The 27,085-nt window shown below is 46.6% G+C and overlaps 1 protein-coding gene across 8 annotated transcripts; it reads left to right on the top strand.

Moving 5' to 3' along the window:
- Positions 1-1,917: 1,917 nt before the first annotated feature.
- Positions 1,918-25,835, top strand: Ndufaf6 (NADH:ubiquinone oxidoreductase complex assembly factor 6). 8 transcript variants are annotated; one of them, XM_087547842.1, is made up of 9 exons: positions 1,918-2,125; positions 4,970-5,026; positions 8,023-8,145; positions 11,440-11,496; positions 15,945-16,047; positions 17,044-17,177; positions 19,079-19,180; positions 22,598-22,654; positions 25,685-25,835. In XM_087547842.1, the coding sequence occupies exons 3-9, from the start codon at positions 8,059-8,061 to the stop codon at positions 25,811-25,813; spliced, it is 669 nt and encodes a 222-aa protein (XP_087403968.1). In that variant the 5' UTR covers positions 1,918-2,125; positions 4,970-5,026; positions 8,023-8,058; the 3' UTR covers positions 25,814-25,835.
- Positions 25,836-27,085: the final 1,250 nt, after the last annotated feature.

Raw genomic sequence — 27,085 nt, 5'->3', positions numbered from 1 at the left:
CGGTGGAACGTGGCAAGTATTATCTTGGGGTTATTGACAGAGAAGTAGACACTAGTAGCATAGAGGGTAGACACCTGCCCAGCTGTAGTGCTTTAAAGGCTTAACCCAAATGTAGAAGTTCTGTGTCTTTTATCTGGGGACTGAATGAGCTAAGGTGAGGTAGAAACCCTTGACTGAGGTTAAATATTTTCTACAACAACAGACTATCACCCCCTGCCTCTCTGGGACCTAACATTTATATACCCCCTGAAAGGTTCCCAGAATTCCAAAGGTCACACAATCACAGAAACTATCTGCAGCCGGAAAAAAACCATGCCTTGCTAGAGCACAAGGAAAATCATAGTCAGCTGCTCTGGACAGTACTAATCAGTCTCACATCCTTAAGTCTGGAATGTAAACAAAAGTAAATTTGTGTGATATTTCCATGCTTTTTAAAGACTCTAAAATTCTAGAGTTCACAAAAGGTCACCACACTCCTCCTTGGAGCTGGAGTGACAGGTGGTTGTGAACCATGTGATGTGGATGCTGGGAGCTGACCTAGCTAGGGTCCTCTAAAAAAGTGACAAGTGCTCTTTTTTCGTTTTTTAAATTGAAAATGGTTTTTCATACAATATATTCTGGTCCTGGTTTTCTCTCCCCTACTTCCTTGGAGATCATCCTCACTTCCCCACTCAACTAAGTCTACATCCTCTCTTTCTCTCCCTCATTAGAGTACAAACAATTGTTCTTAACAACTGAGCCATCTCTCCCGGTATCCTTTGAATTCTTTATCTTTTTGCTCCTAACTCTCAAATGCTGGTATTATATGTGCGTGCCACTATACCTAGAATATTCAATTAATAATAGTTGGTAAGAACATATCATTTGCAGTATAGTATAATTTTTATTGTATTTTAAACTATTGTATTTAAATATTTAAATTAGCACATATTAATTATATATAATAACGGCTTTCATTATGGCATGTACATTATGTATTTCAACATGTTTGCCTCCTGTTGCCTTCTTTTGTCTCCTGCTCTTCTGAGCTTCCATTTTGTCTTCTGAGCTCCTTCACCCCATCCTGTATTTACTCCTTGACCCATCTCTCCAGCCTTATACTGGAATTCTAAATTCTCCACTGGCAAAAGGCTTTGGCTCGATTCCTAGCGGAGAGGCTACTTTTCTTTCTCAGGTTCACAACTTTATCTTTTGTCTTGTTTCAAACTCACTGTGTAGTGTAGGCTGGCTTTGAACACTCGACACTTCTTGTCACAGCCTGCTTAGGGCTGGTGTTACACAAGTAACAAAACAAATGAGTCTGCCCTCTTGGGCTTTTAGAGCGTGGTGAGAGACAACCAATGGCAAATGATAATACTGTTACCAATTACTTTTTTAAAAAGAAAAAACAAAAGGAAAGAAAGTAAATTCTGCCCCCTCCCCCCTTTTCCCTCCCTCTCTATCCATTATCAAGTGGTTGATAATGGAGGCATAACCTGTTGCATCTCGCAAGCATCTTTGTTTTTCTCTTGGAGGTAGAGTGGCTAGTCAGTTGCACTCATTGAGGTCCACGCTGGGAGGTCTCTGGGAATGTGTGTGGGTGAATAGTGGGCATTCAGGTACAGCATGCTTCCTGCGGTGCAGTTACAAGCTAAGAGTCAACAGCGCCCTTGTAGAGGACCAAAGGAAGACGGGGGTCTCTGGGTGGCGGGATGTAACGTCAGTCGCTTCTTCTTTGAAAAGGAGGCACCCATCCCTTTTGGCGTTCCGGAGTCCAGTGAGGGCAGACGCTGGAGAGGACAGCCAAATCACCAGTGTGCGGGACCACAGCGACATCTGGCTCCGGTCTGAGTGGCGTCCTTCCTCTGCTGAGTTGCTGAGCTCTGCCGGGGGCGTGGCCGCTTGCCGGGGGCGTGGCCTCAGGGTCGGAGGGCACGTAAGAAGGTGTCATGGCGACCTCCATGCTGGGATCAGTCCCCGGTCCAAGGCCGTTCGGTTTGGCTGGTCTGTTCCGTCGCCGACCGCCTCGGGATCCGTGGGAACGTGTGCGGCGCCTGCCGAGGCTCTCGGCAGTCCGGCGCAGCGTGGCTGCAGCCAGCGGGCCCGGCATCCCGGATTCCCACCTCTATTGCCTGGAGCTGCTGAGGTGAGCGGCCGCGCCCGGGGGACTTTCCATCCCCGAGAGCCCAGAGCCCGTGGAACGAGGAGTGCTGAACCTGGAGCCTGGGGCTGCCTCCTCGCGGCCCGGCCCTGCGTTCTGCTGGGCCCCGTGCTGGTGCTTGGAGGAGGCCGCACGTGGCCATGAAATCCTGGCAGGATTTCTTCTTCAACTCAACACATCACTCTGCCTGAAGCCCAATTTTAAGGGACCCTTTGCATGGATAGCACTTTTTATTCGTGGACAGCTAGTGACTTTAACACCGTTAACTGACTTTGGGCTCTGTATGCTGTACTATATAAAGTGACTCACGGGGGCTGCGGATTTTTAGGTCGGTTGGTAAGGTGCTTGCCTAGCGTGCTTTGGATAAACACATCTCTCAGAACTTGGCACGCTCGCCTTTGACTCATCCTGTTAGGAGGTACGGGCTGGAGGCTCAAGTTTGACTACAAAGCAACCTCAAAGCTAAAAATTTGTTTACAAAAATAAAGTCCAAATCAACTTATTTAACGCTCCTTAAAAGTTGTAATTCCCGTAAGGGATTTTTTTTTTTTCTTTTTTCTTTTTTTTTTTTCTTTTTTTCGGAGCTGGGGACTGAACCCAGGGCCTTGCGCTTGCTAGGCAAGCGCTCTACCACTGAGCTAAATCCCCAACCCCCCCCGTAAGGGATTTTTAAGAAAGAGCATTTAGTTCTTTTTTTTTTTTTTTTTTTTTTGGAGCTGGGGACCGAACCCAGGGCCTTGCGCAAGAAAGAGCATTTAGGAGCTGGAGAGATGGGTTAACGGTTAAGAGCGCAGGCCTCAGGGGAGGGGGAGGGGTTAGGGGGGATGTGGGCCCGGAAACCGGGAAAGGGAATAACACTCGAAATGTAAATAAGAAATACTCAAGTTAAAAATAATAATAATAATAATAATAATAATAATAATAATAATAATAATAATAAAGAAAAGAGCGCAGGCCGCTCTAGAGGACCCAGGTTTGATTCCTAGCACCCACAGGAGATCTAATGCTCTCTTCTGGCCTTCTTGGGCACTAGATAGGCACACGGTGCATAGGCATATGTGTAGGCAAAACACTCATACACATACAAACAAATACAATTTTTAAAATGAAGTTTAATAGTTTTAAGGAAATTTTCCTGAGATTTATAAGAACAGCCTCGTATGTTTTCCTCCACCCACACTACCCCTGCATTTTGCCCTTCCTTGCTAACAGCAGTTATCCAGTATGGTTTTTGTTCGTTTGTTTTGAGACAGGGTTTTTCTGTAGCTTTGGTTGACCCTGTAGACCAGGCTGTCCTGAAACCCAAGCTCTGCTGCTCTCTGTCCCAAGTGCCACGTCTGTTTTGTTTTGTTGTTTTTATTATGTGTTGTGTTTACTTCATGTGTATGAGTAGTTTTGCCTGAATGTACTGTGTACATGCCTAGAGCCACAGATCAGATTCCCTGGAACTGTTGGGAGCCAGTGTGATGTTGGGAATCAAACAGGGGCCCTCTGGAAGAACGGCTAGTGCTCCTAAGCGGTCAGCCATCTCTCCGGCCTCTGTATCTGGTTTTAAAATGCTTGTTTTCAAGGACTTCTGAGCATTACTAAAATAACTAAATCACCTTGGATTTAATTGGGGAAGTGAATCTGAGAAATGCAATTGCATCCGTGTTCGCCCAGTGTTTTGGGTTCCTCCCACTCTGAGCAAGGACTGAGTTTACAACTCTGGCTGTCACCCTGCCATGTTTTGTTACCGTTTTCTTTCTGGTCAGAGCCTGGTGATGCTAGACAAGCTCTGTCCCACTGAGCTATATGATAGCCATTCTATTCCTAGAAAGCTTCTCAAGTGCTCGAGAGCTGCCCTTGAGATCCTGAAATTGTGGACTTGCAATCTCTTGCTGTAGCCTCCTGGGTAAACACTGTACCCATTTGTTGGATACGCAGACTTTTGCCATACTTGGTTCTGGTGTTCTTTTGACAATAATCTTTCCAGTCTTTGGTTTATGTTCAAGCCGTTAGCTTGTTTTATATTTTCTGTGGCCCCAGCTTGGAATGTTATTCTTTCAAAAATACATGGAGGTCCTAGGAACCAATGCCCATATTTAGGTAATTGGTATTATTTGTTGATGCTGGGGGAATGGGGTCTATTTGTGCTTCTAGACTCTTTTAGCAAATGCAGAAATGCATACACACATTGTTTCTGTTTGTTTGAGATAGGGTTTTTTGTGTGTAACAGTGCTAGCTGTCCTAAAATTCACTCTGTAGTCTACCTCTGCCTCCTGAGTGCTGGGATTAAAGGCATGCGCCACCATCCTGCTGGTTTATACATCTTATTTCTGCGTCTTTCTATGTATCTGTAATAAAAATGTACTTAAACTATTTTTCTTTATACCTACCTGCCCCCCACAACCTTTCTTCGTTGTTATTTTGAGACAGTTTCATGTAGCCTGGCTAGCCTCGAGCTCCTGATACTCCTACTTTCACTTCTGAAATGCTATGTGTATGTATGTATGGATGTATGTATGTTTGTATGTGTGTATATATATCATATATCAGCATATCCAGCTTTGCTTTTTTCCTTTATAGCTCATTTCAATTTTTACTAAAAGCAAAATGTTCTGAAGCAATTACAAGTGCTTTGTAAATAAAAACAAAATAAAGATTTCCCTCTTAACATGTTTGTGATGAGAAGCAGATTTTTTTTTAATAGAGAAATAGTTATATGAGAACTGAGGCCTACTGTGATCCATAGCTTCACTGTTTGTAGTTTTTTTTTGTCAGTATTTTGTGTGCAGCTCGGAAAGTGAAGATTAACTACCTTCTTTTCTCTGTTTCTGTTTGTTGTAGGAAACGGGATTATGAAAGCTACTTGTGTTCCTTACTGTTCCCTGCAGAGTGTCAAAGGTCTGCTTCTGCACTGCGGGCCTTCAATGTGGAACTGGCTCAGGCTGGTATTAAAATACCTTAAAATATTATGACAAGATGGTTGTAGGGTGTACTTAATAATGAACAGTAAAGAAATCGAGTAATCCACGTTAGACGACTTAAAGTCGTTGCTAGTGGTTTCTTTCTCTTGCTAGCTACTCAGGCTTGGTTAGTATCAAGAAATAAAACTAGTCGGTGAGTTTAATGTTTCTGGAAATGATATTCTGGATTTTTAAGTTTTCCTGAGTGTATTTCGGATTTGCATTTATCACTGTTAATTGAATAAACTAGTGAGAGACTTACTGCTTTCTCTAGCAGTTTCATACTTTGTGTGCGTGTATAGAAAATCGGAAAAGCTTAAGACTTAGTGTGCAGGCGAATGGACTGCAGAGTGTAAGAGATTCTGGGAGGCCCTGACTGCTTTTGTCTCAGACTTACAGAGGAAGAACAGAGCCTTCTTTTCCCTCGAGTAGACAGAGCATGGGAAGATACACGACAAATTTGAAGTAGGGGTAGAAATGGATGAAGTTTAGTCAAATGGTTGGTCTTTTTAGGACAGCAGCAGATAGGTCAGATATTGGAAGTGAGGAACAGGGAAGTGCAGAGTCTTGAATAGAGTGGCCCATGGGGAAAACCACAGCACGTTATAAACGCAAGAGTGAGCTTACTTTCTGTGTACACTTGCCTCTGCTAGTGCCAAGTAGGCTGCACCTCCTGGTAGCACCTTTCCTCAGGAGCCTTGGCTACCAGCATTCTCTCTCCCAGTGAGTTCATCCTCTTCCTTAGCTAAACCTTTTGTCCTTCCTAGAAAGTCTGAAAGCCACCAGCGATTCCTCAGGGACACTAGGCACCTGCAACGGACAATTATTCTTGTGTTGTGTGATGCTTTGCTACCCCACCAAAGCTCCAGGAACAGGCCCTGCTACTATCCCCCTCACCCCGCTTCCCTTGAATCTACAGAACACATACAACACACACACACACACACACACACACACACACACACACACACACACGTTCATTTTCAGCTTGCTTTCTTGGCACAAGTGCTAGGCTTTAAACTCTCACAGCTAGTGTCCCCTTATCCACACTCTTAGCTGTGTACCTCCTACCTACCCTAAACTTTAGTTACTCAGTTACATCTGGCCCCTGCTAAACATCCCTGACCACCCACCTGTAGGAGCAGCCTATGGCTGGTCAACTTTTCATCAGAAGCATTGTGAACTTTGTCTCCTCCCTTGCATCTGTCTGCCTGCCTCCAGGGACCTGAAAGTCCTGCCTTATCCTTTCCACCCAGCAGTTGGCCCATGGCTTCTTTACTGACAGATCAAGAACCAATTGGGGAACAGGACTGTAGCATCAGAACCGCCACTACATTCTTGTTTGTTGTTTTGGTTTTTGATAGAGGGTCTCACTATGTATCCCTGGCTTTCTTAGAACTCACTGTGTAGACCAGGCTACCCTACAACTCACAGAGATCTACCTGCCATTGCTCCCAAGTGCTGGGGACAAACAGTGTGCACCTTGCCAACCTCTATGCAATTATCACGATGAAAGAAGGGAAATCTAACTTGATTTATTATTTCTTAAAAAGATCTATTTTAAAAAAATTTATGTGTGTATGAGTATTTCGCCCGCATGTATGTACACACATTGAATGTGTGCCCGGTGCCCATGGAGGTCAGAAAAGGGCGTTGGAGCACTGGAACTGGAGTTAGGAGTCGTGAGCCACCACATGGGTGCTTAGAACCAAACACCTCTGCCAGGCACTGAGTGCTCTCAGCTGCCGAGCCATCCTTCCAGCCTGTTGACTCGCCAGTTCACACGGGGAAATGTATGGCTGGTCACCCTCGTACAACTGATATTGAGTAATTGAAGTTAGTGACCAAAAAAGTCAGGTTGCAGATTCACAGTACAGGAGCAGCTCAGAGCTGATGTCGTGACAAAGAATACTCATGCTTAACCTGAGCATGTACCCCAGCAGTCCCAACACTGGAAGGTTCTCACCAGAAGTGGAGCAGATTTGGAGCAGAGTGGCCTGACTGCTGAAGACAGCGGCTTGCTTTGGTTTTTTTGGCATTGGCTCTTGTGTAACCTGGATGGGCTTTAAACTTGTGACACAGCTGAGGGTGCCTTGGTCCTCTTGCAGCCACCTGTCACGTGCTACGAACCCAGCTCAAGGAGAAACAACTTATATTGTTACTGTTAATTTCATTATATCGTGTATAAGTGTTTGCCTGTGTGTACATCCATATACCATGTGTGCAGCTGGCGCCTGTGCAGGCCACAAGAGGATATTGGATCTCCTGGAACTGTGGTTACAGATGGCTGTGAGCCACCATTGAACCGGGGGTGGGGGCTGTGGTGGGGGATGTGCAGGAAGAGCACCCAGTGCTCTTGGCAGCCATCTCACCAGCCTCACAAACCAACCTTTAAAACCGCAAGCTCAGTGGTTAGCACTCACTTCACAAATCTGGCAGCCTGAGGCGAATCCCTGGAACTGACATATGGCTGGAAGGAGCAAGCTGACTTCCATGGAGCTCTCCTCTGACCTCCACAATTAACTTAGACATGGTCTTATTCTGTAGCCCAGGCTGGCCTGGAGCTTACTACATAGCCCAGATTGGCTTTGAGCTCACGGCAATTTTTTGTCCTCCCGAATGCTGGGATCACAGGCATGAGCCACTACACCTGGCCCATATTATGCTAATAAAATATATTCATTATAGCATCGAGGGGAATGTGCATTCAGTCCGTTTATACTTTGTGTTTGCTCTGAAACATGAAGTCATGTACTGACCACCATAGTAATGGTCCAGGATGGTTGGATGAACTCAGAGATCCCCTCATAATAGCTGGGTTTTCAAACCATAAGTTGTCTTCGTTTGTTTCTATGCTGGGGTTTCTGTACACAGACAGATAAGCACTCTGCCACTGAATTATGTCTCCAGCCTAAGAGGTTTTACCTGTTGCAGGTTAAGGACTCAGTTTCTGAGAAAACAATTGGCCTGATGCGCATGCAGTTCTGGAGAAAAGCTGTGGAAGACATGTTCTGTGACAACCCGCCATACCAGCCAGTGGCCATGGAGCTCTGGAAGGTAAAAGGAAAAGAGGGGTGTGTGTGTGTGTGTGTGTGTGTGTGTGTGTGAGCGCGCACATATATGCTTATGTACACACAGGAGTCTCCTACTTTGGATATGTAAGATATGTAAGAGTTTGGGCCTCCTTGTTGGGTGTGATTCAGGGCTGATGGTGGTGGGGTTGACCCTGAATATTCTTGGGCTCCTTTAGTGTTCTGCGCTGTTTTGTCGGGTGTATTGGTGACTTGCCTTGCTGCAGCGTGCGCAACTTAAGGAAGGATCGAGGGGTACAGTTCATCTTGGCCAGGCTAGGGGCGCGCTTGATAGAGTATGGGGAGACTAGAGATTGACTGTGGGTACTTTTCTCTTATTTTTTGTGTTCAGATTTCTCAGGGAATCTAGAATTAACCACTTAGCCAGTGAGTCCCCAGGATCTTTCTGTATCTGCATCTTGCCTTACGCAACTACCCAGCCCTGGGGTTATAGTGTGACCACCGTGCCTGGCTGTGCTTGGTACTAGAGATTCAAGCTCAGACCCTCACACTATCAAAGCAAGCACTTTACCCACTCACCTCTCTCCCGGGCTCCACATTTCCACGTGCTGTGCCCGAGACAGCCTTTGAGTATCATTCTGTCCCTTTGTTGTTGCTTGCTCTTTTGAGACAGTGTCTCTTACCAAGCTCACTAAGTAAGCGAGCCTGGCTGACCAGTGCGTCCCAGAGTCAGCTAATCCTCGACTTCCTAATGCTGGGTTCTGAGCAGAGCATGTCCTGCCAGCTGTAGCTTTTCCCATAGGCTCCAGGGGACTCCGGTTCTCTGAGCAGATGGTAAGTGCTTCATGGACTGAGCCGCCTCACCACACGCTGTGGTGCTTCTTTAAATGGGATTAAATGTAACCAATTATATTTTATTTAGTATTCTTGTATGGGGGTGGGGGAGGGGTACCCAGGTATAGGATGCCACAGAATATGTTACTCACGGTACTCAGAGGACAAGTCAGCTCTCCTCTTCTGTGCACTAAGCTCAGGAAGTCAGGTTTGCCCGACAGGAGTGGTCACTTCTGAGACATCTTCCTGTCCTGTGTTGTTGTTTTTAAGTGAAAAGGGGGCATTTTGCATTTTCTTATGCATTTTTTATACATCTGTTTGCAGAATGGAAGCTGCAAGTTTGATGCAATGATAGGAACATATCCATTCTCTCTGCGGAGCAGTTCTATTCCCAGTTCTCGTTAATCTTTTGTGCAAGGAGATTTTCTCTCAGCATAACTAGAGGATTTGCGTCACTGCTCTCTAGGAGCAGCAGGTGAAGCTGCATGGTGATGGCACACGGCTGTGTCCACAGCACTTGGGAGGCAAAGGCAGACGATTTCCAAGTTCGAGACCAGCCTGATCTATGGATGGAGTTCCAGGACAGCCAAGGGTACACAGAGAACCCTGTCTCGGAAAGAAAAAAAGAGTAGCTGGTAAAGGCTTCCCAATCAAGCCCTGACAAGTTTAATCCTTGCAAACCCAATTGAATTGCTTCCTTCAGACTGGGCTATGGGTGTATCTGTGCAGCATTGTCTTGGTTGGTAGTTGATTTAAGAGGACCAGCCCACTGTGGGCAGTCCCATCCCTAGGCAGGTGGTCCTGAGCTTCGTGAGAAAGCCCGTCGAGCAGAAGCCGGTGAGCAAACCAACAAGCATCCCACCTCTGGTTCCTGCTTCAGGTTCCAGCTTGTGTTACCGCCTTGACTTGCCTTATTGGTTGGGCTGTGATCTGGCAGTGTGAGCCAACCAAACCTTTCCTCCCTGTGCTTCTTTTGGTTAGAGTATTTTATTGTCACAGCTACAGAAGGCAAACTAGAGCAAAGCTTGAGCTGTGGCCCCAGGCCTGATTAATCATTTACAAGTGTCTCTCTTCTCTTGTATTCTACACTTTGTCTCTCCTTTTCCCTCCCTGTTAATGTGTTCATACGTACACATAGGGGTGTGTGTGTGTGTGTGTGTGTGTGTGTGTGTGTGTGTGTATTCACACAAATAATTTTTTCTTTTTTTTTTTTCTTTTTTTTTTTTTCGGAGCTGGGGACTGAACCCAGGGCCTTGCGCTTGCTAGGCAAGCGCTCTACCACTGAGCTAAATCCTCAACCCCAAATAATTTTTTCTAACTCATTTGTGTGCTATATCATGTTTTGTTTACAATCTTAAGTATTTTGGAATTTCCTAAGAATGGGGATATTTTCCAACCAAGCATAGTAATACTTACTCTAATCCCAGTGCTTGGGAGGCAGAGGCAGGAGGACTAGAAGTTATAGCCCAGGCTGTGTGACAAGACCCCCTCCTCCCACAAAAATAAAGACAAGTCTCTCATGCAGCTAGCACAGCCTGTAAATTCAGTAGATTTACAACCCCACCTCACTCCGTGCCTCACTATAGCTAGATAGCTTGAAGTTCACCATGCATCCCCAGACTGGCCTAGAACTTGTAGCAATCAATCCTCCTGCCTCAGCATCTCAAGTGCTAAAATTACAGATGTGCCTCATCATACCCCTAAGTGACATAAACTTGTTTTGTTTTCTGTGGTACTGAGGACTGAACCAGGGCTTTGCCCACACCAGGCAAGCACACTACCAATGGACGCCAGCCCAGCCCCTGTCAACATTTTCTTAAGTATAATCAATCCTAACTTGTGTTTTCCTCTCTGGACATTGATTTTGGGTTTGTCTAATAATTTCTCATTAGATATAGTTATGGATTCTTGGCTGGAATGTTTAATAGGAAATGTGTCCTCAAAATGTCAATTCTAGAAGGACACTTGTCCATCACACTTGTTGGCTTGTCTGTCTGTCTATGTGTCTGTCTGTCATCTATCCATCCATCATCTGTCTATCTAAGAGATAAATGTATTTTATTTATATATTGGTTTTTCAAGACAAGGTTCCTCTGTGTAGCCCTTGCTGTTCTGGAACTTGCTTTGTAGACCAGACTGGCTTTGAACTCAGAGATCTGCCAGCCTCTGCCTGGGATCAAAGGCATGTGCCATCACCACCCGGTTGTAATTATATTTTAAAACACACATTTTAAAAAGAACTAGCATTCAGGAGAGGAAAGGAAAGAGAGTAGAGTATGGAGTGTGTGCCGGCACAGCAGGAGGAAACAGTTGGGGAGCCAGAGTCACTCACAGGGATGACCTGGCCTGCTTGTGTGTTTCCCGATGTCTTTTCAGCATCGCTGTCGACCTGATGAGTTGTAGCAAGTGTTCCTTACCTACCTTTGCATTTCTAGAGAAGGCATTTCTACTACCTTCTAAAAATGTCTATCACTCTTGCTTTTAGGCTGTCAAGAGACATAACCTAACTAAAAGGTGGCTCCTGAGAATCATCGATGAAAGAGTAAGTCAGAACTGTCCACCTCTCAACTTCTTGTCCCTTCCGAGTCCTTAGGTTAATTAGTCGTGGAGGGAAAGTTTTATGTGCGTGTTAATCTTTTGGAGGAAGGAAACTTAGAGAACAAAGGTGTTTTTCCACAGTCCATCCCCACATGCTTACCTATCACTTCCTCTCCCTCTCTCCCTGGAGTCAGGTAGAGACCAGCACTCAGACAGAAGGCCAGCACTGAGCGTGCGTGTGCGTGCGTGCGTGCGTGCGCGCGTGTGCGTGTGTGTTCCAAGGTCTGTAAAATTACTGGCATAAGCCACCCTGCCCAGATATCTGATTTTATTTCATATATATTCTAACTCTCTTCATTAACTTCACTGACTTTAAAAAAAGTAAACCCTAGTCATATCACTTGATCAGAAAATACAGGTGTATTTTGTTATCTTTCGGTTTTGTTTTGTTTTAGGTTTTTAGTTTTTTGAGGCAGGGTTTTTCTATGTAGTCCTGGCTGTCCTGGAACTCAGTCTGTAGACCAGACTGGCCTCGAACTCAGAGATCCCCCTGCCTCTGCTTCTGAAGTCCTGGGATTAAAGGTGTGCACCATCACTGCCTGGCTGGGTACGTGGCTCAGTGGTAGAGGTTTACTAGCCGAGTGGATAAGAAGGTAAGCAGAAGAGCGCCTTTTGAAAAGCATCATCACAGGACCACACTGATCACCACGCCCTAACAGGACCCATTTCTGCATGTATGACCACCATGCCCTAACAGGACCCATTTCTTCATGTATGACCACCATGCCCTAACAGGACCCATTTCTTCATGTATGACCGCCATGCCCTAACAGGACCCATTTCTTCATGTATGACCACCATGCCCTAACAGGACCCATTTCTTCATGTATGACCACCATGCCCTAACAGGACCCATTTCTTCATGTATGACCACCATGCCCTAACAGGACCCATTTCTTCATGTATGACCACCATACCCTAACAGGACCCATTTCTTCATGTATGACCACCATGCCCTAACAGGACCCATTTCTTCATGTATGACCACTATGCCCTAACATGACCCATTTCTTCATGTATGACCGCCATGCCCTAACATGACCCATTTCTTCATGTATGACCGCCATGCCCTAACATGACCCATTTCTTCATGTATGACCGCCATGCCCTAACATCACTCATTTCTTCATGTATGACCGCCATGCCCTAACAGGACCCATTTCTTCATGTATGACCGCCATGCCCTAACAGGACCCATTTCTGCATGTATGACCGCCATGCCCTAACAGGACCCATTTCTTCATGTATGACCGCCATGCCCTAACAGGACCCATTTCTTCATGTATGACCGCCATGCCCTAACAGGACCCATTTCTTCATGTATGACCGCCATGCCCTAACAGGACCCATTTCTTCATGTATGACCACCATGCCCTAACAGGACCCATTTCTTCATGTATGACCGCCATGCCCTAACAGGACTCCTTTGATGTCATCACTGCCAGAGCATCTTACACATGTATTTATGTACCCTGGTGCTTAGATGTGTGTCCAAGAAGTAAAGGTCATATGTCTGACAATTCCTGTGGGTAGACATTGCTGTTGAATTCTGAGAACTGAAGTCTGGCCCAGCTGAGCTGCTTCTTGCTCTGTTGCCTGGCACCATTGTTGTGGTCTAGTTAATGTATTGGGTCAGTGTTTAATCAGACGTCATGGTCAGGAACATGTCAGCTTGCTTTCTTTACTTATTCCTTCATTGTTTTCTAGGCAGGGTCTCATGCATTCTCACTGAAGTGAGGATGACCTTGAATCTGTGCCCCTCCTGCTTCTGCCACTTGAGTACTGATTCCAGGTCTGTGCCGCCATGCCTACTTTCATGCTGTGCTGGGAAATCAAACGTGCTTTTATGGATGCTTCCCATAGGTCTTTTGCTGAGAATTGTACCTGGGTCATCTAAAAGAGCAGCAAGTGCTCTTAACCACGAAGCGAGTCGTCTCTGTAGCCCTCAGTGTTCTGAGACAGGACCTCACTGTCCATCCCTGACGGGTAGAACTCAGTAGTGATCAGTTAACCCTGAACTCGCAGCAGCGTCAAGGGTGCCACTGTGCTCAACCCCAGCCCTTAGTGTCTCAAGGGAGGCTGGGCAAAAGCAAAGGACTCGGCTTACCTTTTTTTTTTTTAAGACTAGGTCTCTGTGGCCAGCCTGTTCTAGAACTAGGAGTGATCTTAACGTCAGATCACCCTGGTCCACCTCTGGAGTGCAGGGGTCACCAGTATATTCCCTTCCCATCCCGCTTGCTCAGTTTACAGTTTCAATGTAGTCCTTATCTAAGCTTCCTCTCCTTGGTCGTTTCTCCTCCTCCTTCAGTTAATAAGCTGTTTATACAAAACATAGCTGTTAAGCTGTAATCAAACTGTGTGGAATTGGCAGAGGACGGACATACAGGTCAGTGGTACAGACATAGAGGCCGGGCATGCACGGTGGTCCAGCAAGTACAAGTACTTGCTGCAGAAGCCTCCTGACCTGAGTTTGACCTCTTGATCCCACAAGGTAGCAAGAGAGAACTGACTTCCCATGACCTCTACATGTCTACCTAGAACAGCTACATCTGCTCCTATACATGCAGACACACAAAACTAATCAATTAGTTATAAAAAAAATAAGCAAGCAGGGCAGTGGTGGTGCACACCTTTAATCCCAGCCCTCAGGAGGCAGAGGCAGGCCAATCTCTGGGAGTTCAAGGCCAGCCTGTTTTACAGAGTGAGTTCCAGAACAGCCAGGGATATTACAGAGAAATCTTGTCTCAGTTGGGGGTGGAGGAGCAGATACAAAACATATATTTATAGTCAATTGACTAGCTGAATAATTCAGTAGGAAAAATATTGTTTTCAACAGATGATGCTGGGAACCCAGGGTGTACCTATGCAAAGAAAGGACTCTGGCTAGGTGTCATGGTGCACGCGTCCCTAACTCCAGCCCTTGGCATCTGAGGTTGAGAGTTCAAGGACATACTTAGGCACATTCATTGTTGTAGTGCAACTTGGTTTCCCTGGGACTCTGTCTCAAGAACTATTAAAACTAACTAGACAGAGTTGTTGTAATCAAATGAGGACCGCTGCCTCACACTGACTTATGAAAGTCAGCAGTATAGTTTGATGGCCTATGGAAAAACCAAAATCTTTGGAGAAAACATTGAAATAAACTATACATCCTCATGATTTTAAGTTAGGTAATATTTTCTTAAGTATGATATCGATGATTCATATAAGAAAAAAGAGATGTTAAAATCTTTAAAATTGGGCTGGAGAGATGGCTCAGCGGTTAAGAGCACCGACTGCTCTTCCAGAGGTCCTGAGTTCAATTCCCAGCAACCACATGGTGGCTCACAACCATCTGTAATGAGATCTGATGGCCTCTTCTGGTGTGTCTGAAGACAGACACAGTGTACTTATAGATAGTAAATAAATCTTTAAAAACAATTAAAAGTTCAAAAGATTGAAAACCCAGAGGGAATGGGAAACACACTGTCAGTTTTCTGTCAGGGGTTTAATGTGTAAAATGTATCAGGAACTCTTGGCTCAACAACAGAACACCACCTGGACATGTCAGCAGAGAAGATACACTAGATACTCAACAACACTAGATACTCAGCAACAGAGCACCACCTGGACATGTCAGCAGAGAAGATACACACGACCAGTAAGAACCTGAGAAAGTGAAGCCTGTGCCTGTGGGGTTTGTGCATTCATAATATTCTTGAGCCTTATTTTATGAAGCGATTGTAAGCACCAATATGTAAGACTTTGATGGGGACACTTATTTTTGCAGTACTTAACCCCTGAGTCATCATCCAGTCCCCTGTCTAGCTATATATATATTTTAATTATTTTTAAATTTTATTTATTTTTATTTAGAGGTGTGTGTGTGTGTGTGTGTGTGTGTGTGTGTGTGTGTGTGTGTGTGTGAGACATGTATACCCATGATTCTTGGAAGCCAGACGAGGGTACCAGATCCCCTGGAGCTAGAGTTTAGGTATTTGTAGGTGCCAGTCAAGTCCTCTGGATGAGCAGTATGTGTTCTTAACCACTGGGCTATCTCTCCAACCCGCCTAGCTATATTTTAAATTTTATCGTTCACTAAACAAATCTATTAAGTGATATTTATTTTAGAAAAAAAAAACAAAAAAACCAAAAAACCAAAGAGCACTCATTGGGCTGGAGAGATGGCTCAGTGGTTAAGAGCACTGACTGTTCTTCCAGAGGACCCAGGTTCAATCCCACCCCCCTCCCATTTGTCTGGGACTGCAGTTCTAGGCCTTCTGAGACCCTCACACAGACATCCATGTAGGCAAAACACCAATGAATGTAAAAAAAAAAGAGTAAATTATATTAAAAACTTTGTATTATAAAGTAATAATTTAGTAATCTTCCTTTGCATTTTCTTTGACTCAGGAGAAAAACCTGGATGACAAAGCATACCGCAGCATCCGGGAACTTGAAACCTACGCTGAGAACACGCAGAGTTCCCTGCTCTACCTGACACTGGAGGTGCTGGGTGAGCTGCTTGTCCGCTTCAGACCTCAGATTGCACTTTTAACTTCTGTGTTGTCCATGCAGTAGCATTTCCCCCTTTGGGACAGGGTTTTACTTTGTGGCCTGTGCTGCCCTCAAACCAGAGGCAGGCCTCAGCCTCCATAAGTGCTCTGATTACAAGCATACACTATCATGCTACAACTTTTTCTTAGGTTTTGGTTTTTTGAACATCCTTCACGCCTGAACTCAATATGCAGACCAAGATGTTCTTGAACTCATTGGACTCCACCTACCTCTGCCTCCTGAGCTGGGCTGTAAGGTGTGGGCCGCCAGCCATCTTGTTATCTTTAATAGTAAGAGAGAGTGCACCTCTGAATTCTGCGTTATATTTCTTCCAAAGTGCAGGCGTGTCCAGGTGCTCAGGGTCTCAGAAGCATGGGTGCCTCCTGAGAGCGCTCTGGTGAAAGCAGGTGGTGCCCATGGCTTACCTTTCCTGCAGCACCCCCTCCAGTTCCTCCCTGTTGGGAATTTCTGCTCTCCTCTAAGAGCACCGAATGGTTTCCTGTTGTCCTGCTCTGGGCTGGTGGTACCTTACCGTAAGGAGATCATGGGCCAGGGACAGTAGTATCTCATTTGAAGAGGGTGACCCGGCTTGATGTCACCCCTCAGTGCAGTCCCTGTCGAATGTCCCAGGCCTGTCCTGATGTGCCCTAACAGGAAGGTTGTAGGAAATTGCTTAGAGGGAAAAGAATGAAGCACTTGTGGCATTTCCCACGAAGGCTGAGTAAATTCTCAGTGTGTTCTTGGTGTGCTAAAGTCGGAGTTAACAAGCAGAGTTTTCCGGATGCCTGCCAGCAGGAAGATCCCTGACACCCAGTTTCCATCATAAATCCTGTTTTCCAGATGTCAAACAGGATGAATACTTTTACTGGGTTTAGATGATGTCCTGTGCTGTATGTCTTGACTTGTTATGCTCTAAGGACAACAGAGCAGCCCTGTTTGGTTTCTATGATTCCAGGCGTGAAGGATGTTCATGCAGATCATGCTGCAAGCCACATTGGAAAGGCACAAGGCATTGTGACATGCTTGAGAGCAACTCCCTATCACAGTAGCCGGAGACAAGTGTTCCTGCCCATGGATGTGTGTGTGCAGGTGAGGCGTTAGCCCACATCCCCGGGGCTCTTTGTTTTGTTTGGTTGGTTATGTCGCTATTGGAAAGGTGTGCGCATCACTTCTGCTTGGCTCTGACTAGTGAGGAGAACCTCACGGGTCAAGCCATAGCGTCTGGAGGGTACGTCTTACTGCAGCAAGAGGCCTGAGGAGCGTGCACCATCCGTTCACGTAGCTATAGTAACCTCACCTGGGCCTGTCTGTCATTTTACTTTATTGGTGGTAATAATTTTTTGTTGATTTTGTTTTGAGGAGGACAAGGTCTTTGGTAGCTCAGGCTGAACTGAACTCTTGAATCTCTCTGTAGCTAAGGGTGATTTTGAACTCTTGAATCTCTGTAGCTGGGATGGACTTGAACTTCTGATCCTCCTGTCTCCACCTCTTAAGTGCTGGCATTGCAGACATTGGCTGCCTCACCCAGCTGGAATATATATTTTTAAAATGTTTATCAGATTCCAGGACAGCCAAGGCTACACAGAAAAACCATGTCTGGGGTAAAGGGGAACAAAATGAACCAAACCAAATAACAAAACAAGATAAAAAACCCAAAAAACAAAAACAATCAAACAAGATGTTTATCAGAGCCAGGCAGTGATGGTGCAGGCCTTTAATTCCAGTACTTGGGGGGCAGGGGCAGAGGCAGGCAGGGTTTGAGGCCATCATGGTCTATACAGCAAGTTCCAGGACAGCCAGGTCCACACAGAGACCCTGTCTTGGAAAACCATAAAGGTGGTGGTTGTGGGAGTTTGAGTGCGGCTTTTTATTGTCTGCCCTTTTAAACTTTTAAAAAGATTTATTTTATTGATATGTGTGTGTGTGTGTGTGTGTGTGTGTGTGTGTGTGTGTGTGTGTGTGAATGTATATATGCACATGGGTATCTGTGAAGGCCAGAGGAGAGTCTCAGGTTCTCTGGGGCAGGAGTTTCTGAGATGGCAGATGTGGGTGTGGAGAACGGAACCTGGTCCATTCTCTGCTGAGAATAGTCCTCTGCAAGAGCAGCAAGTACTCTTAAGTCGAGCCGTCTCCCCAGCCCTCTTTTTAATCTTTTTGTACTTCTTTTAAAGATTTATTTATTTGTTATATGTGAGTACGCTGTCACTGTCTTCAGACACACCAGAAGAGGGCATCAGATCCCATTACAGATGGTTGTGAGCCACCATGTGGGTGCTGGGAATTGAACTCAGGACCTCTGGAAGAGCAGTCAGTGCCCTTAACCACTGAGACATCTCTCTAGCCCCCATCTTTTTGTATGCTTTCTCTTACTTCTCTTACATCACACACACTGTACTTAACTAGTTGGCTTTTCTAGAGGAACAGCACTAGTAGAGTAAATATATATCCTAAAGAGGGGTTATGACATTGGCTTGCCTCATGTCCAATAGCAGCCTCCTGCACACTGGAGAAACTGGTCAATCCCCGTGGCTAGTTGCCTTAGCCATCCTAGCCTGGCACTGAAGGCCTGGGGGATTCCTGGAGAGGTGGAGATCTTTAGTGCACACTTAAAGTCCAGAGAATCTGGCCTCCAGTGTCATAAAGCATGGCAGCAATTGTAGCACTCATTATCAGCAGTGGCAGATGCATACGCCAGCAAGGAGCAAAGGTGACAGGCAAAAACAGCACTCACTACATTTCATTCAAGCATCTGGGAGACATCTTCGCCCCCTTAGTTTATCCTTCCAGGAAATACCCTCAGAGACCCACCTACAAGCATGTCTGTTAGTTGTGTAACCAGTCAAGTTGACAAGGAAGAGTGCCCCTCACACACTTATACACACACAATTTAAAATTAGCCTTTATCCTGCATATGCTGTCTGTCTGGTTTTTTAAGCAATATTAATTTTGAGTCTGCTTATAGATTCCCTAACGTTATATTTTCTTCACAGCATGGTGTTTCACAAGAAGACTTTCTACGGAGAAACCAAGATAAAAATGTGAGAGATGTAGTATATGACATTGCCAGCCAGGCACACTTGCACCTAAAGCATGTGAGTAGCCTCTTTGCCCAGTCACTTAGGGAGTTACCACCACTGGATAGGGCTCTATCTATGGCGCATACATATATGTATGCATGTATGTAGCATTTCTATAGGGTCTTTATTCCATTGTTCATTGGATGCCCAGGGTTTATCTCAGGGCCTTTTGAAACCTTTTCCTACTCTAGAAAAACCCCTTCCACCCTCAGCTGATGGACACACACCCTGCGCTTTCTCACGTGGGCTCCTCCGCTCATCTGATTGTGTCTGCCTTCCACGCCCGCCCGTCTCCTTCCTCCTTGAACTGCATTCTCAGCCAGCATTCTCAGTTGCCCCTTTATGTTCTGGCTTGTTGCTGGTTGCTGCTGCTGGCTGGGTTTATGGCTGCCCCGGGCTTCTAGTTCTATTCAGTTGACGTATGCTCTGCTCTCATTGTTGCCTCAGAGGGAAGTCATGTCCCCGGCCTTGTTCCTCCTGTTCTAATGTGTCCTAACCAGTCCAGTGGGACAGTCGCTGGGAAAGGGTCCCAACCGATCCAAACTGAACTTTACTCTCGCTCTTTACTGTTTTCGACCTTTCCACCATGAAATTTATTATTTATTTTCCATTTGAATCTCCCATGGCTCCTAAACTGGTGTTCACCTGAATCCATTTTTGTTCTTTAAGAGTTTCCTCCTCAGGAGTGGTTTGGTAGAAGGGGGAGAAGAGAAGATAACGGGCGGAGGGGGGAGACTATGACCTAGTACGTGTGTGTGTGTGTGTGTGTGTGTGTGTGTGTGTGTGTGTGTGCGCGTGTGTGTGTGTGTGTGTGTGTGTGAAATTGTGAAAGAATAAATCTTTTCAAACAGGGCTCCATAGTAGAGTCTGGGAATTTACTGTGTAGACCAAACTAGCCTCAGATTCAAAGAAATTTGTCTACCTTCCCCCAGTTCTAGGCTTCTCTCCTTGGAGATTGATAGAGTAAACTAAACTGAGAATTACAGTTTGCAAGTGTTTTATTAATTTACTTGTGGTTGGGCATATTGGTGCACACCTTTAATCCTAGAGGTAGGTGGATCTCTGAGGCCACCCTGGTCTACAGAGGGAGTTCCAGAAAAACCCTGTCTCAAAAACCTTTAAAAAAAAAAAACCTAAAAAATTTATAAAGAAAATAATAATTTAAAAAATGTATTTGTTGTAGAGTGTTGGGGATTGAGCTCAGGGTCTTCCACGTGCTGGGAAAATACCACTGAACTGGCATTCAATCTCCAAGTCAGGTGTCCATGTCTCCAAGTTAAGTAGGCGGAACTGAAAGCTAGTGGTTTATCGGTTGCATGAAGTGCACTCCTAGAAAACAGGTGCAGGGCAGTGACTTGAAGAGCCACCATGGTGCTATGGAGGCTTACGAGAAGCACAAGAACACAGAGGTGCTGGTGTACACGCAAGAAGCCAGCACCTGATGTACTCTAATCCTGCGGGTTAGTAATTGTGATTCGACCTCCCCCAGGCCCCAGCTTCCACACAGACAGGAGGACCACCTGACCTCTTAGCTCTAAGTATTGCGTAGATACGTGAGCTGTCATATAAAGAGTTAATAATACTGCCTGCCACAAAGGGAGTGCAATGCGACTTAGCTTTGTCACCAGCAGGTAGGGCTGTGACATTAGTGCTACAGTAGGAAGCTCACAGGGGTGGGGTTTGCTTTTGGTTTCTTGAGACTGGGATTTACTATTTAGTGTCCTTAGGAACTTTCATTGGAGTCTACACTGGCCTTGAGTTTGTGATCCTCTTTCTTCAGCCCCTGACGAGCTGAGATGATGGGTGTGGCTACCATGCCTGGCCCTGGCAGTGAGTAAGACAAGAAAGATTGGGCGTTGACCGATGAGTGAGTGTCTTGTCAAGTCTGGCCACACACAGCTTGGTCCTGGACACCTGCCTGGGCCTTAACAGGAGCTAAGAAATGGCAGGCACTGAAGAAACAGTAGACACGTGCAGAAGAGTGAGGATCAGGTGGTCTGTGCTCACTGTGAGAGAGGGCAACTCCTACTCACCCGGGAACTCAGTGTTTATTATGGGCAGCACTAGGAGGAAGGGATAACCAGAGGTTTCTGCCCTTAAACATCTGCACATTGTGTCGACATTCAAACACAGAGCAGGGAAAGGTTTTGTCATTCCTCTGAGCCTGACTCAGGGAAGGCTTTGTCATCTCTGAGGGCCGGAGGTGCTTGTGGGAGAGCTTGACACGGCTGTGCTCATGTTACCAACACCAGGGCTTCCTGCAAGTAAGCTCTACTTCCAAAAAGGGAAAGGCATTTGGAGAGAGACGCATGTGTGTGTGTTGCCAGCAACCACAGTGACACTTGATAATTGACTGACTGTGACAAGATGGCGAGGAGAACAAGTCAGAGGCTGCAGTGCGTTCACACTGAGGCCACACTAGTGCCAGGCAGTGCAAGACAGTGAGTGGGATGCTTGGCACTCATGGTTGTTCTGGTTATAATTCGATTTGAGGCGGGTGACATTTAGGGATCTGGAACATGCAGGGCTGTGACTTTGGAGTCACCGAGAAAGAGGTTACTCAAAGCTGTGAGTCTAGATGCTGTTGCTCAAGGAGAGTGCCTCTCGATGACGATGACGATGGGGACAGAGGTGTGAGGCCGCCACTCATCAGTTAGGAGACAGGCCCTTACTGGAAGAAGCTAAGAGAGGAACAGGAGAGCTGGGAGGAGAGCTGGGAGGCCCGTCCGAGAGCAGAAGACATGAGTACCAGCATGCATTCCTGTGCTGCGGAGAGGCTGAGAGAGGAGACTGGTGTAGAGAGCCACAAATGGCTGTGGAGGGTCTGAGGTGCTGTCGGGTGTAAAACCACAGTCTGCCATCAGCAAGTGGAGACACGGTGCGCTCCTCCTCGTGTAACAGACCTGGAAAGGGTAGGTCTGGCAAACTCAGGACGGCACCAGCCAGTGGACCAGGTGGTTCAGAGTGTGGAAGATCCGGGGTCAGGCCGAACTGAGATTGGGGCTAAATACAAAGACATTTGCATTGCAGGGAGACTAACTGATCCTGATCAGTAGGGAGGAAGGTGAAATGTGAACTCGTCAGTACTGATGAGTCAGACAGGCAGGCCCACCAGAGAGGCTCATCTGCATCTAAGCAGGAGACTGACTAAGTTAGGAGGTGGTGAGTCTTCACCTTTGCAGAGTTAGTGTGAAGTGTGGTAAGGGAGTCGGGAAATGCCACAGCCGAGCAGAAAGCGGAGGGCTCTGATAGGACGGAGTTGGTTTTTGCTAAGTCCATGAGGCTTTTGAAGCTAACCTTGGGCAGCAGGGAATGAGCTGTTCTCTTGCTTTGGTGAGAGACCTTTGTCAGGCCACCACTGCCGTGTGGTCACCCTCAGAGGGAGACTGTTTCTGAAGTATTTCAACCGGTTCCTTTCCTTTTTCCTTTAAGGCGAGGTCCTTCCACAGTCGCGTTCCTGCCGAAGCATTTCCTGCTTTTCTTCAGACGGTAAGTGCTGCAGTGGAGAAGGCTGGGCGAGCAGAGAGCAGACTGGGCCATTTCTCACATCTTGTCAAGTCCTAGAGTACTTCTTCTGGTTCTGTTTCCCTACCGCCTGCTGGCTTGATTAGTCTATGATGGCACATGTGTTCTCTGTGACGTCGTCAGCACGGGCTCTGCACCCAGGCTACCTTGTTTTCACTCTACTCTCAGTCACGGGGCCTTAATTTCTTTAACCCCCGTGTTCCTCAATTATACTCAGTAAAATGAGAATTACAGAAGAAGCCACCTTGTTGGAGTATCTCCATGGTAACCGGATTATGTAGGGTCAGCTCACAGGTCATTGCTGTGCACTGAAATAACCTGAGGACATTGTTTAAAGGGTGGCTCTCTGGGCTCAAATTCCCTCCCTGTGAGATTGCTTAGCGGTAAAGCTGTTTCCTATGTAAGCCCGTCAATCTGAGTCCAACCCCAGAAGGCTCACAGAGGCAGCAAAGAAGGGACTCCACACAGTTCTTAGCTATGGGGTCAGGGAGGTGCAGGGAGTGAAGGTGTTTGTGGTGCCATGTTGATCTGGAGCTGACGCCTGTGAACTCCACACACTGCATAGTACACCATGAAAACCAATCGCCAGAAGGACAGAAGGACAGAGGCCCCATTCATGTTTCACACCTCCCTGGTCTATGCTGCAGAACTCCAGGGAGCGCTGTGGGTGTTGTCTGAGAAAGGGTTGGGGCCCCAGGATCATGGAGTGCGAATGTACAGGATTTTTGTGTTACAGACTTGTTTTTTTTTTTTTTTTTTGGTTCTTTTTTTCGGAGCTGGGGACCGAACCCAGGGCCTTGCGCTTCCTAGGTAAGCGCTCTACCACTGAGCTAAATCCCCAGCCCCTACAGACTTGTTCTTAAGGGCAGGTGTGCAGCTCTGTTGGTAGAGGCTTGACTAGCAGCAGCCTTCACGAACTGAGTGGGTCCTGCCCACGGTGAGGAAGGCCTGTGCCTGGGCGGTACAGGTAGGAGGAAACTTTACCAATTAGCCAAAGAATTACCAAACTTACCAGTTTACCAAAAATTAAAGACTACTATGCAGTTCCCATCTTTCCTTAATCCTTGTGTGATAGGTGATGGTAGGGTGACTTTTATAGTGACCTGTGATTATTCCTTTTGTCCAAAAATATTGTTTTCTAGCAAGAACAAAGACCCACTAAACTTCAAAAAATAATGTTTTAAAAGGTCAACGTGGGAGGCCGGAGAGATGCTCAGTGGTTAAGAGCACTCGACACTCTGGCAGACGACCTGAGTTTAATTTTCAGCCCCCATGTCAGGCAGCTTGCATTGAGCCGTAAATCCAGCTCCAGGGGATCTGGTGCCCCTCCTCCACTGCAGGTGCTCTGTGGGTGCCCCTCCTCCGCTGCAGGTGCTCTGTGGGTGCCCCTCCTCCACTTCAGGTGCTCTGTGGGTGCCCCTCCTCCACTGCAGGTGCTCTGTGGGTGCCCCTCCTCCACTGCAGGTGCTCTGTGGGTGCCCCTCCTCCACTGCAGGTGCTCTGTGGGTGCTCCTCCTCCGCTGCAGGTGCTCTGTGGGTGCCTCTCCTGCGCTGCAGGTGCTCTGTGGGTGCCCCTCCTGCGCTGCAGGTGCTCTGTGGGTGCCCCTCCTCCACTGCAGGTGCTCTGTGGGTGCCCCTCCTCCACTGCAGGTGCTCTGTGGGTGCCTCTCCTGCGCTGCAGGTGCTCTGTGGGTGCCCCTCCTGCGCTGCAGGTGCTCTGTGGGTGCCCCTCCTGCGCTGCAGGTGCTCTGTGGGTGCCCCTCCTCCACTGCAGGTGCTCTGTGGGTGCCTCTCCTCTGCTGCAGGTGCTCTGTGGGTGCCCGTCCTGCGCTGAAGGTGCTCTGTGGGTGCCCCATAAATAAATGTCTTTAAAAATGAGTGGTCAGGGGGCTGGGGATTTAGCTCAGTGGTAGAGCACTTACCTAGGAAGCGCAAGGCCCTGGGTTCGGTCCCCAGCTCCGAAAAAAAGAACCAAAAAAAAAAAAAAAAAAAAAGAGTGGTCAGCGTGGGCTTCACAGCACACAGCACTGGGAGAGGTTTCGTTTCCTTGAGTAGTTTTTCTGTCTGTGATGGTACACACTGCAGTTCCACTGCTCTAGAGGCTGAGGGAAGGTGGTTGGGTATTTGAGGCCAGCCTGCGGATACTTAATAAAACTATTACAAAAAGAAAAACAGTTACTTATTTTTTGGTCTTTGGTATCAAACTCAGGCTCTCACAGATGCTGGTCATTCCTTAGGTAGACATCTTCTTTTCTAATGCCTCGGAAGCGGAAGCAGGGCTTCTCCAATGCTGGGGCCTTGGGCGGAACATTATCTATGCGATCAGCGGAGGCTCGGTGCTCACAGCCCTAGCTTTACTGTGTTATAGCCTCCTGGTTATGTCCTTACTGTTCTGTTTCTGGGGACTCATCTGTATTTTCTCTCGTTGAAAGTTCTCGTGTCGGGGTAGAGTGATACTGGGTAAGAACTCCACAGCTCTTCTAGAGGACCCGAGTTCAGTCCCCAGCACCCTGGTCAGGCAGCTCACAACTGCCTGTGGCTCCAGATGCAGTCTTTAAAGATTTTCAACTTGGCTGGATATGGTGGTGCAGTTTCAGTCCTGGCACTCAATGGGGCAGAGGCAGGAGGGTCTCTTTGAATTCAAGGCCAGCCCGGTCTACATAGTGAGTTCTAAGGCCAGCTGGGGCTGCATACATTTTCCTGACTGGGAAAGAAAAAATGTTTTTCTCATTTTGTAATATCAGCTCAGGAAACTAAAATAGCTTTAATACTTGTACCTTTTCTTTGAAAGAAAGTCTTACTTACTATGCTGCCCACGTTGGCCTCCACGTCACCGTCTAGCACAGGCTGGTCTCAAACTGATGGAGATTGACCTGCTCCAGGTTCCTGAGTGTGGGGTTGCAGGTGTGACCATTGCCAGGCTGTACTCTTTTTTCTTTTTAGGAAATGTGATCATTTTATGATCTAGTGACCGACCACTGTTCTCTTTTCCAGGTTTCTCTAGAGGACTATTTAAAGAAAATCCAGCGAGTGGACTTTGATATATTCCATCCGTCTTTACAGCAGAAGAATACGTTACTTCCGTTATCTTTATATATTCAATCATGGAGAAAAAGATACTAAAATGTTTTATGTTGCTGATTTACTTCTAGTTTATTGATTTAAAAATTGTGTGGTGTGGGTGGTTCTTTTTTAGAAACAGTAAGAGCTAATCTGTGTGTGTGTGTATGTGTGTGTGTGTGTGTGCATGTGTATGTGCGTGTGCATGTCTGTGTGTGTCTATGTGTGTGTCTGTGTGCATGTGTGTGTTTGTGTGTGTGTCTGTGTGTACATGTGTGCATGTGTGTGTGTCTGTGTGCATGTGTGTGTGTGTCCATGTGTGTCTATGTCTGTGTGTGTCTATGTGTGTGTCTGTGTGTGCATGTGTGTGTGTGCCTTTGTCAATTTATGTGCAAGTGTCCAGAGAGACTAGAGGGTGTCAGATCCTGTGGAACTGGAGTCACAGATGGTTTCGAGCCACCGGATATGGATATGGGAACCTCTGTAAGAGCTCACAGCCACTAAGCAGCTTCCGGCCCTGGAAACTAACTTTACTTAAGGCTCCCTTGCTTGGGTTTGAGTAGCTCACAGAACAGCTGCGGAACTCAGTGGGATGGGGATGCCAGCCGGGCGGGCTGCTATGCCATTGCTGGGAAGTTGAGATCCCAGGGGGAGCCAGGGGTGAGGGAAAGGCAGTCACCTTCCTGAGTCTTAACCTTGGGGACCCAAAGGGGAAAGGATTTGGGATCACATGGTACCATGATGGCAGCCAAGGCTAAGATGCTCTGTGGAGCTGCAAATGTACTTTAGGGAATGAAAATGAACTTTAGGGGTTGGGAATTTAGCTCAGTGGTAGAGCACTTGCCTAGGAAACGCAAGGCCCTGGGTTCGGTCCCCAGCTCCGAAAAAAAGAACCAAAAAAAAATGAACTTTAAATCTAAGTGGTTTGTTGAGGGCCATGTAACCCTAATGCTAGTCTTTCTAACCAAAACTTTACCCAAAGTGATGGAAAACCCTGGGTTTAAGATTAAGCAGCTGCTCATCACAGTCGCAGCCTTATTTAACTTCATTTCTGGGTCGTCTGGAAGCTTTCAGTTTCTTACTCAGCCCAGCTAACTGACCTCACAGCCTCAGTCATTCCACATCACCATGGCCATGAATAAAATTATGTTGGCAAAACTCTGCCTTCGTATAAATTATACTAACAGTATTGCAGTGAGTGGCCATCCAGAGGTTGTGCATTTTGTTGTTGGTTTTTTTTGTTTGTTTGCCTCAGATGGCTACCCTAGAACTTGCCTCAGACTAGGCTGGCCTTGAACTTTTAGAGCCTCTGCTTCCTGAGTACAGGGATTAAAG

Source organism: Rattus norvegicus, chromosome 5, assembly GCF_021556685.1.
Source record: "Rattus norvegicus strain SHRSP/BbbUtx chromosome 5, alternate assembly SHRSP_T2T, whole genome shotgun sequence".
NCBI lineage: Eukaryota > Metazoa > Chordata > Mammalia > Rodentia > Muridae > Rattus > Rattus norvegicus.
This window is presented reverse-complemented; position numbering and strand designations above follow the sequence as displayed.

Bases quoted from the DNA above. Each gene is read 5' to 3' on its own strand.
- Ndufaf6 (XM_087547839.1), top strand. From the start codon at position 1,929: ATGGCGACCTCCATGCTGGGATCAGTCCCCGGTCCAAGGCCGTTCGGT. The intron at 8,146-11,439 runs GTAAAAGGAAAA...TCTTGCTTTTAG, and splicing joins TGGCCATGGAGCTCTGGAAG to GCTGTCAAGAGACATAACCT. The intron at 11,497-15,944 runs GTAAGTCAGAAC...TCTTTGACTCAG, and splicing joins TGAGAATCATCGATGAAAGA to GAGAAAAACCTGGATGACAA.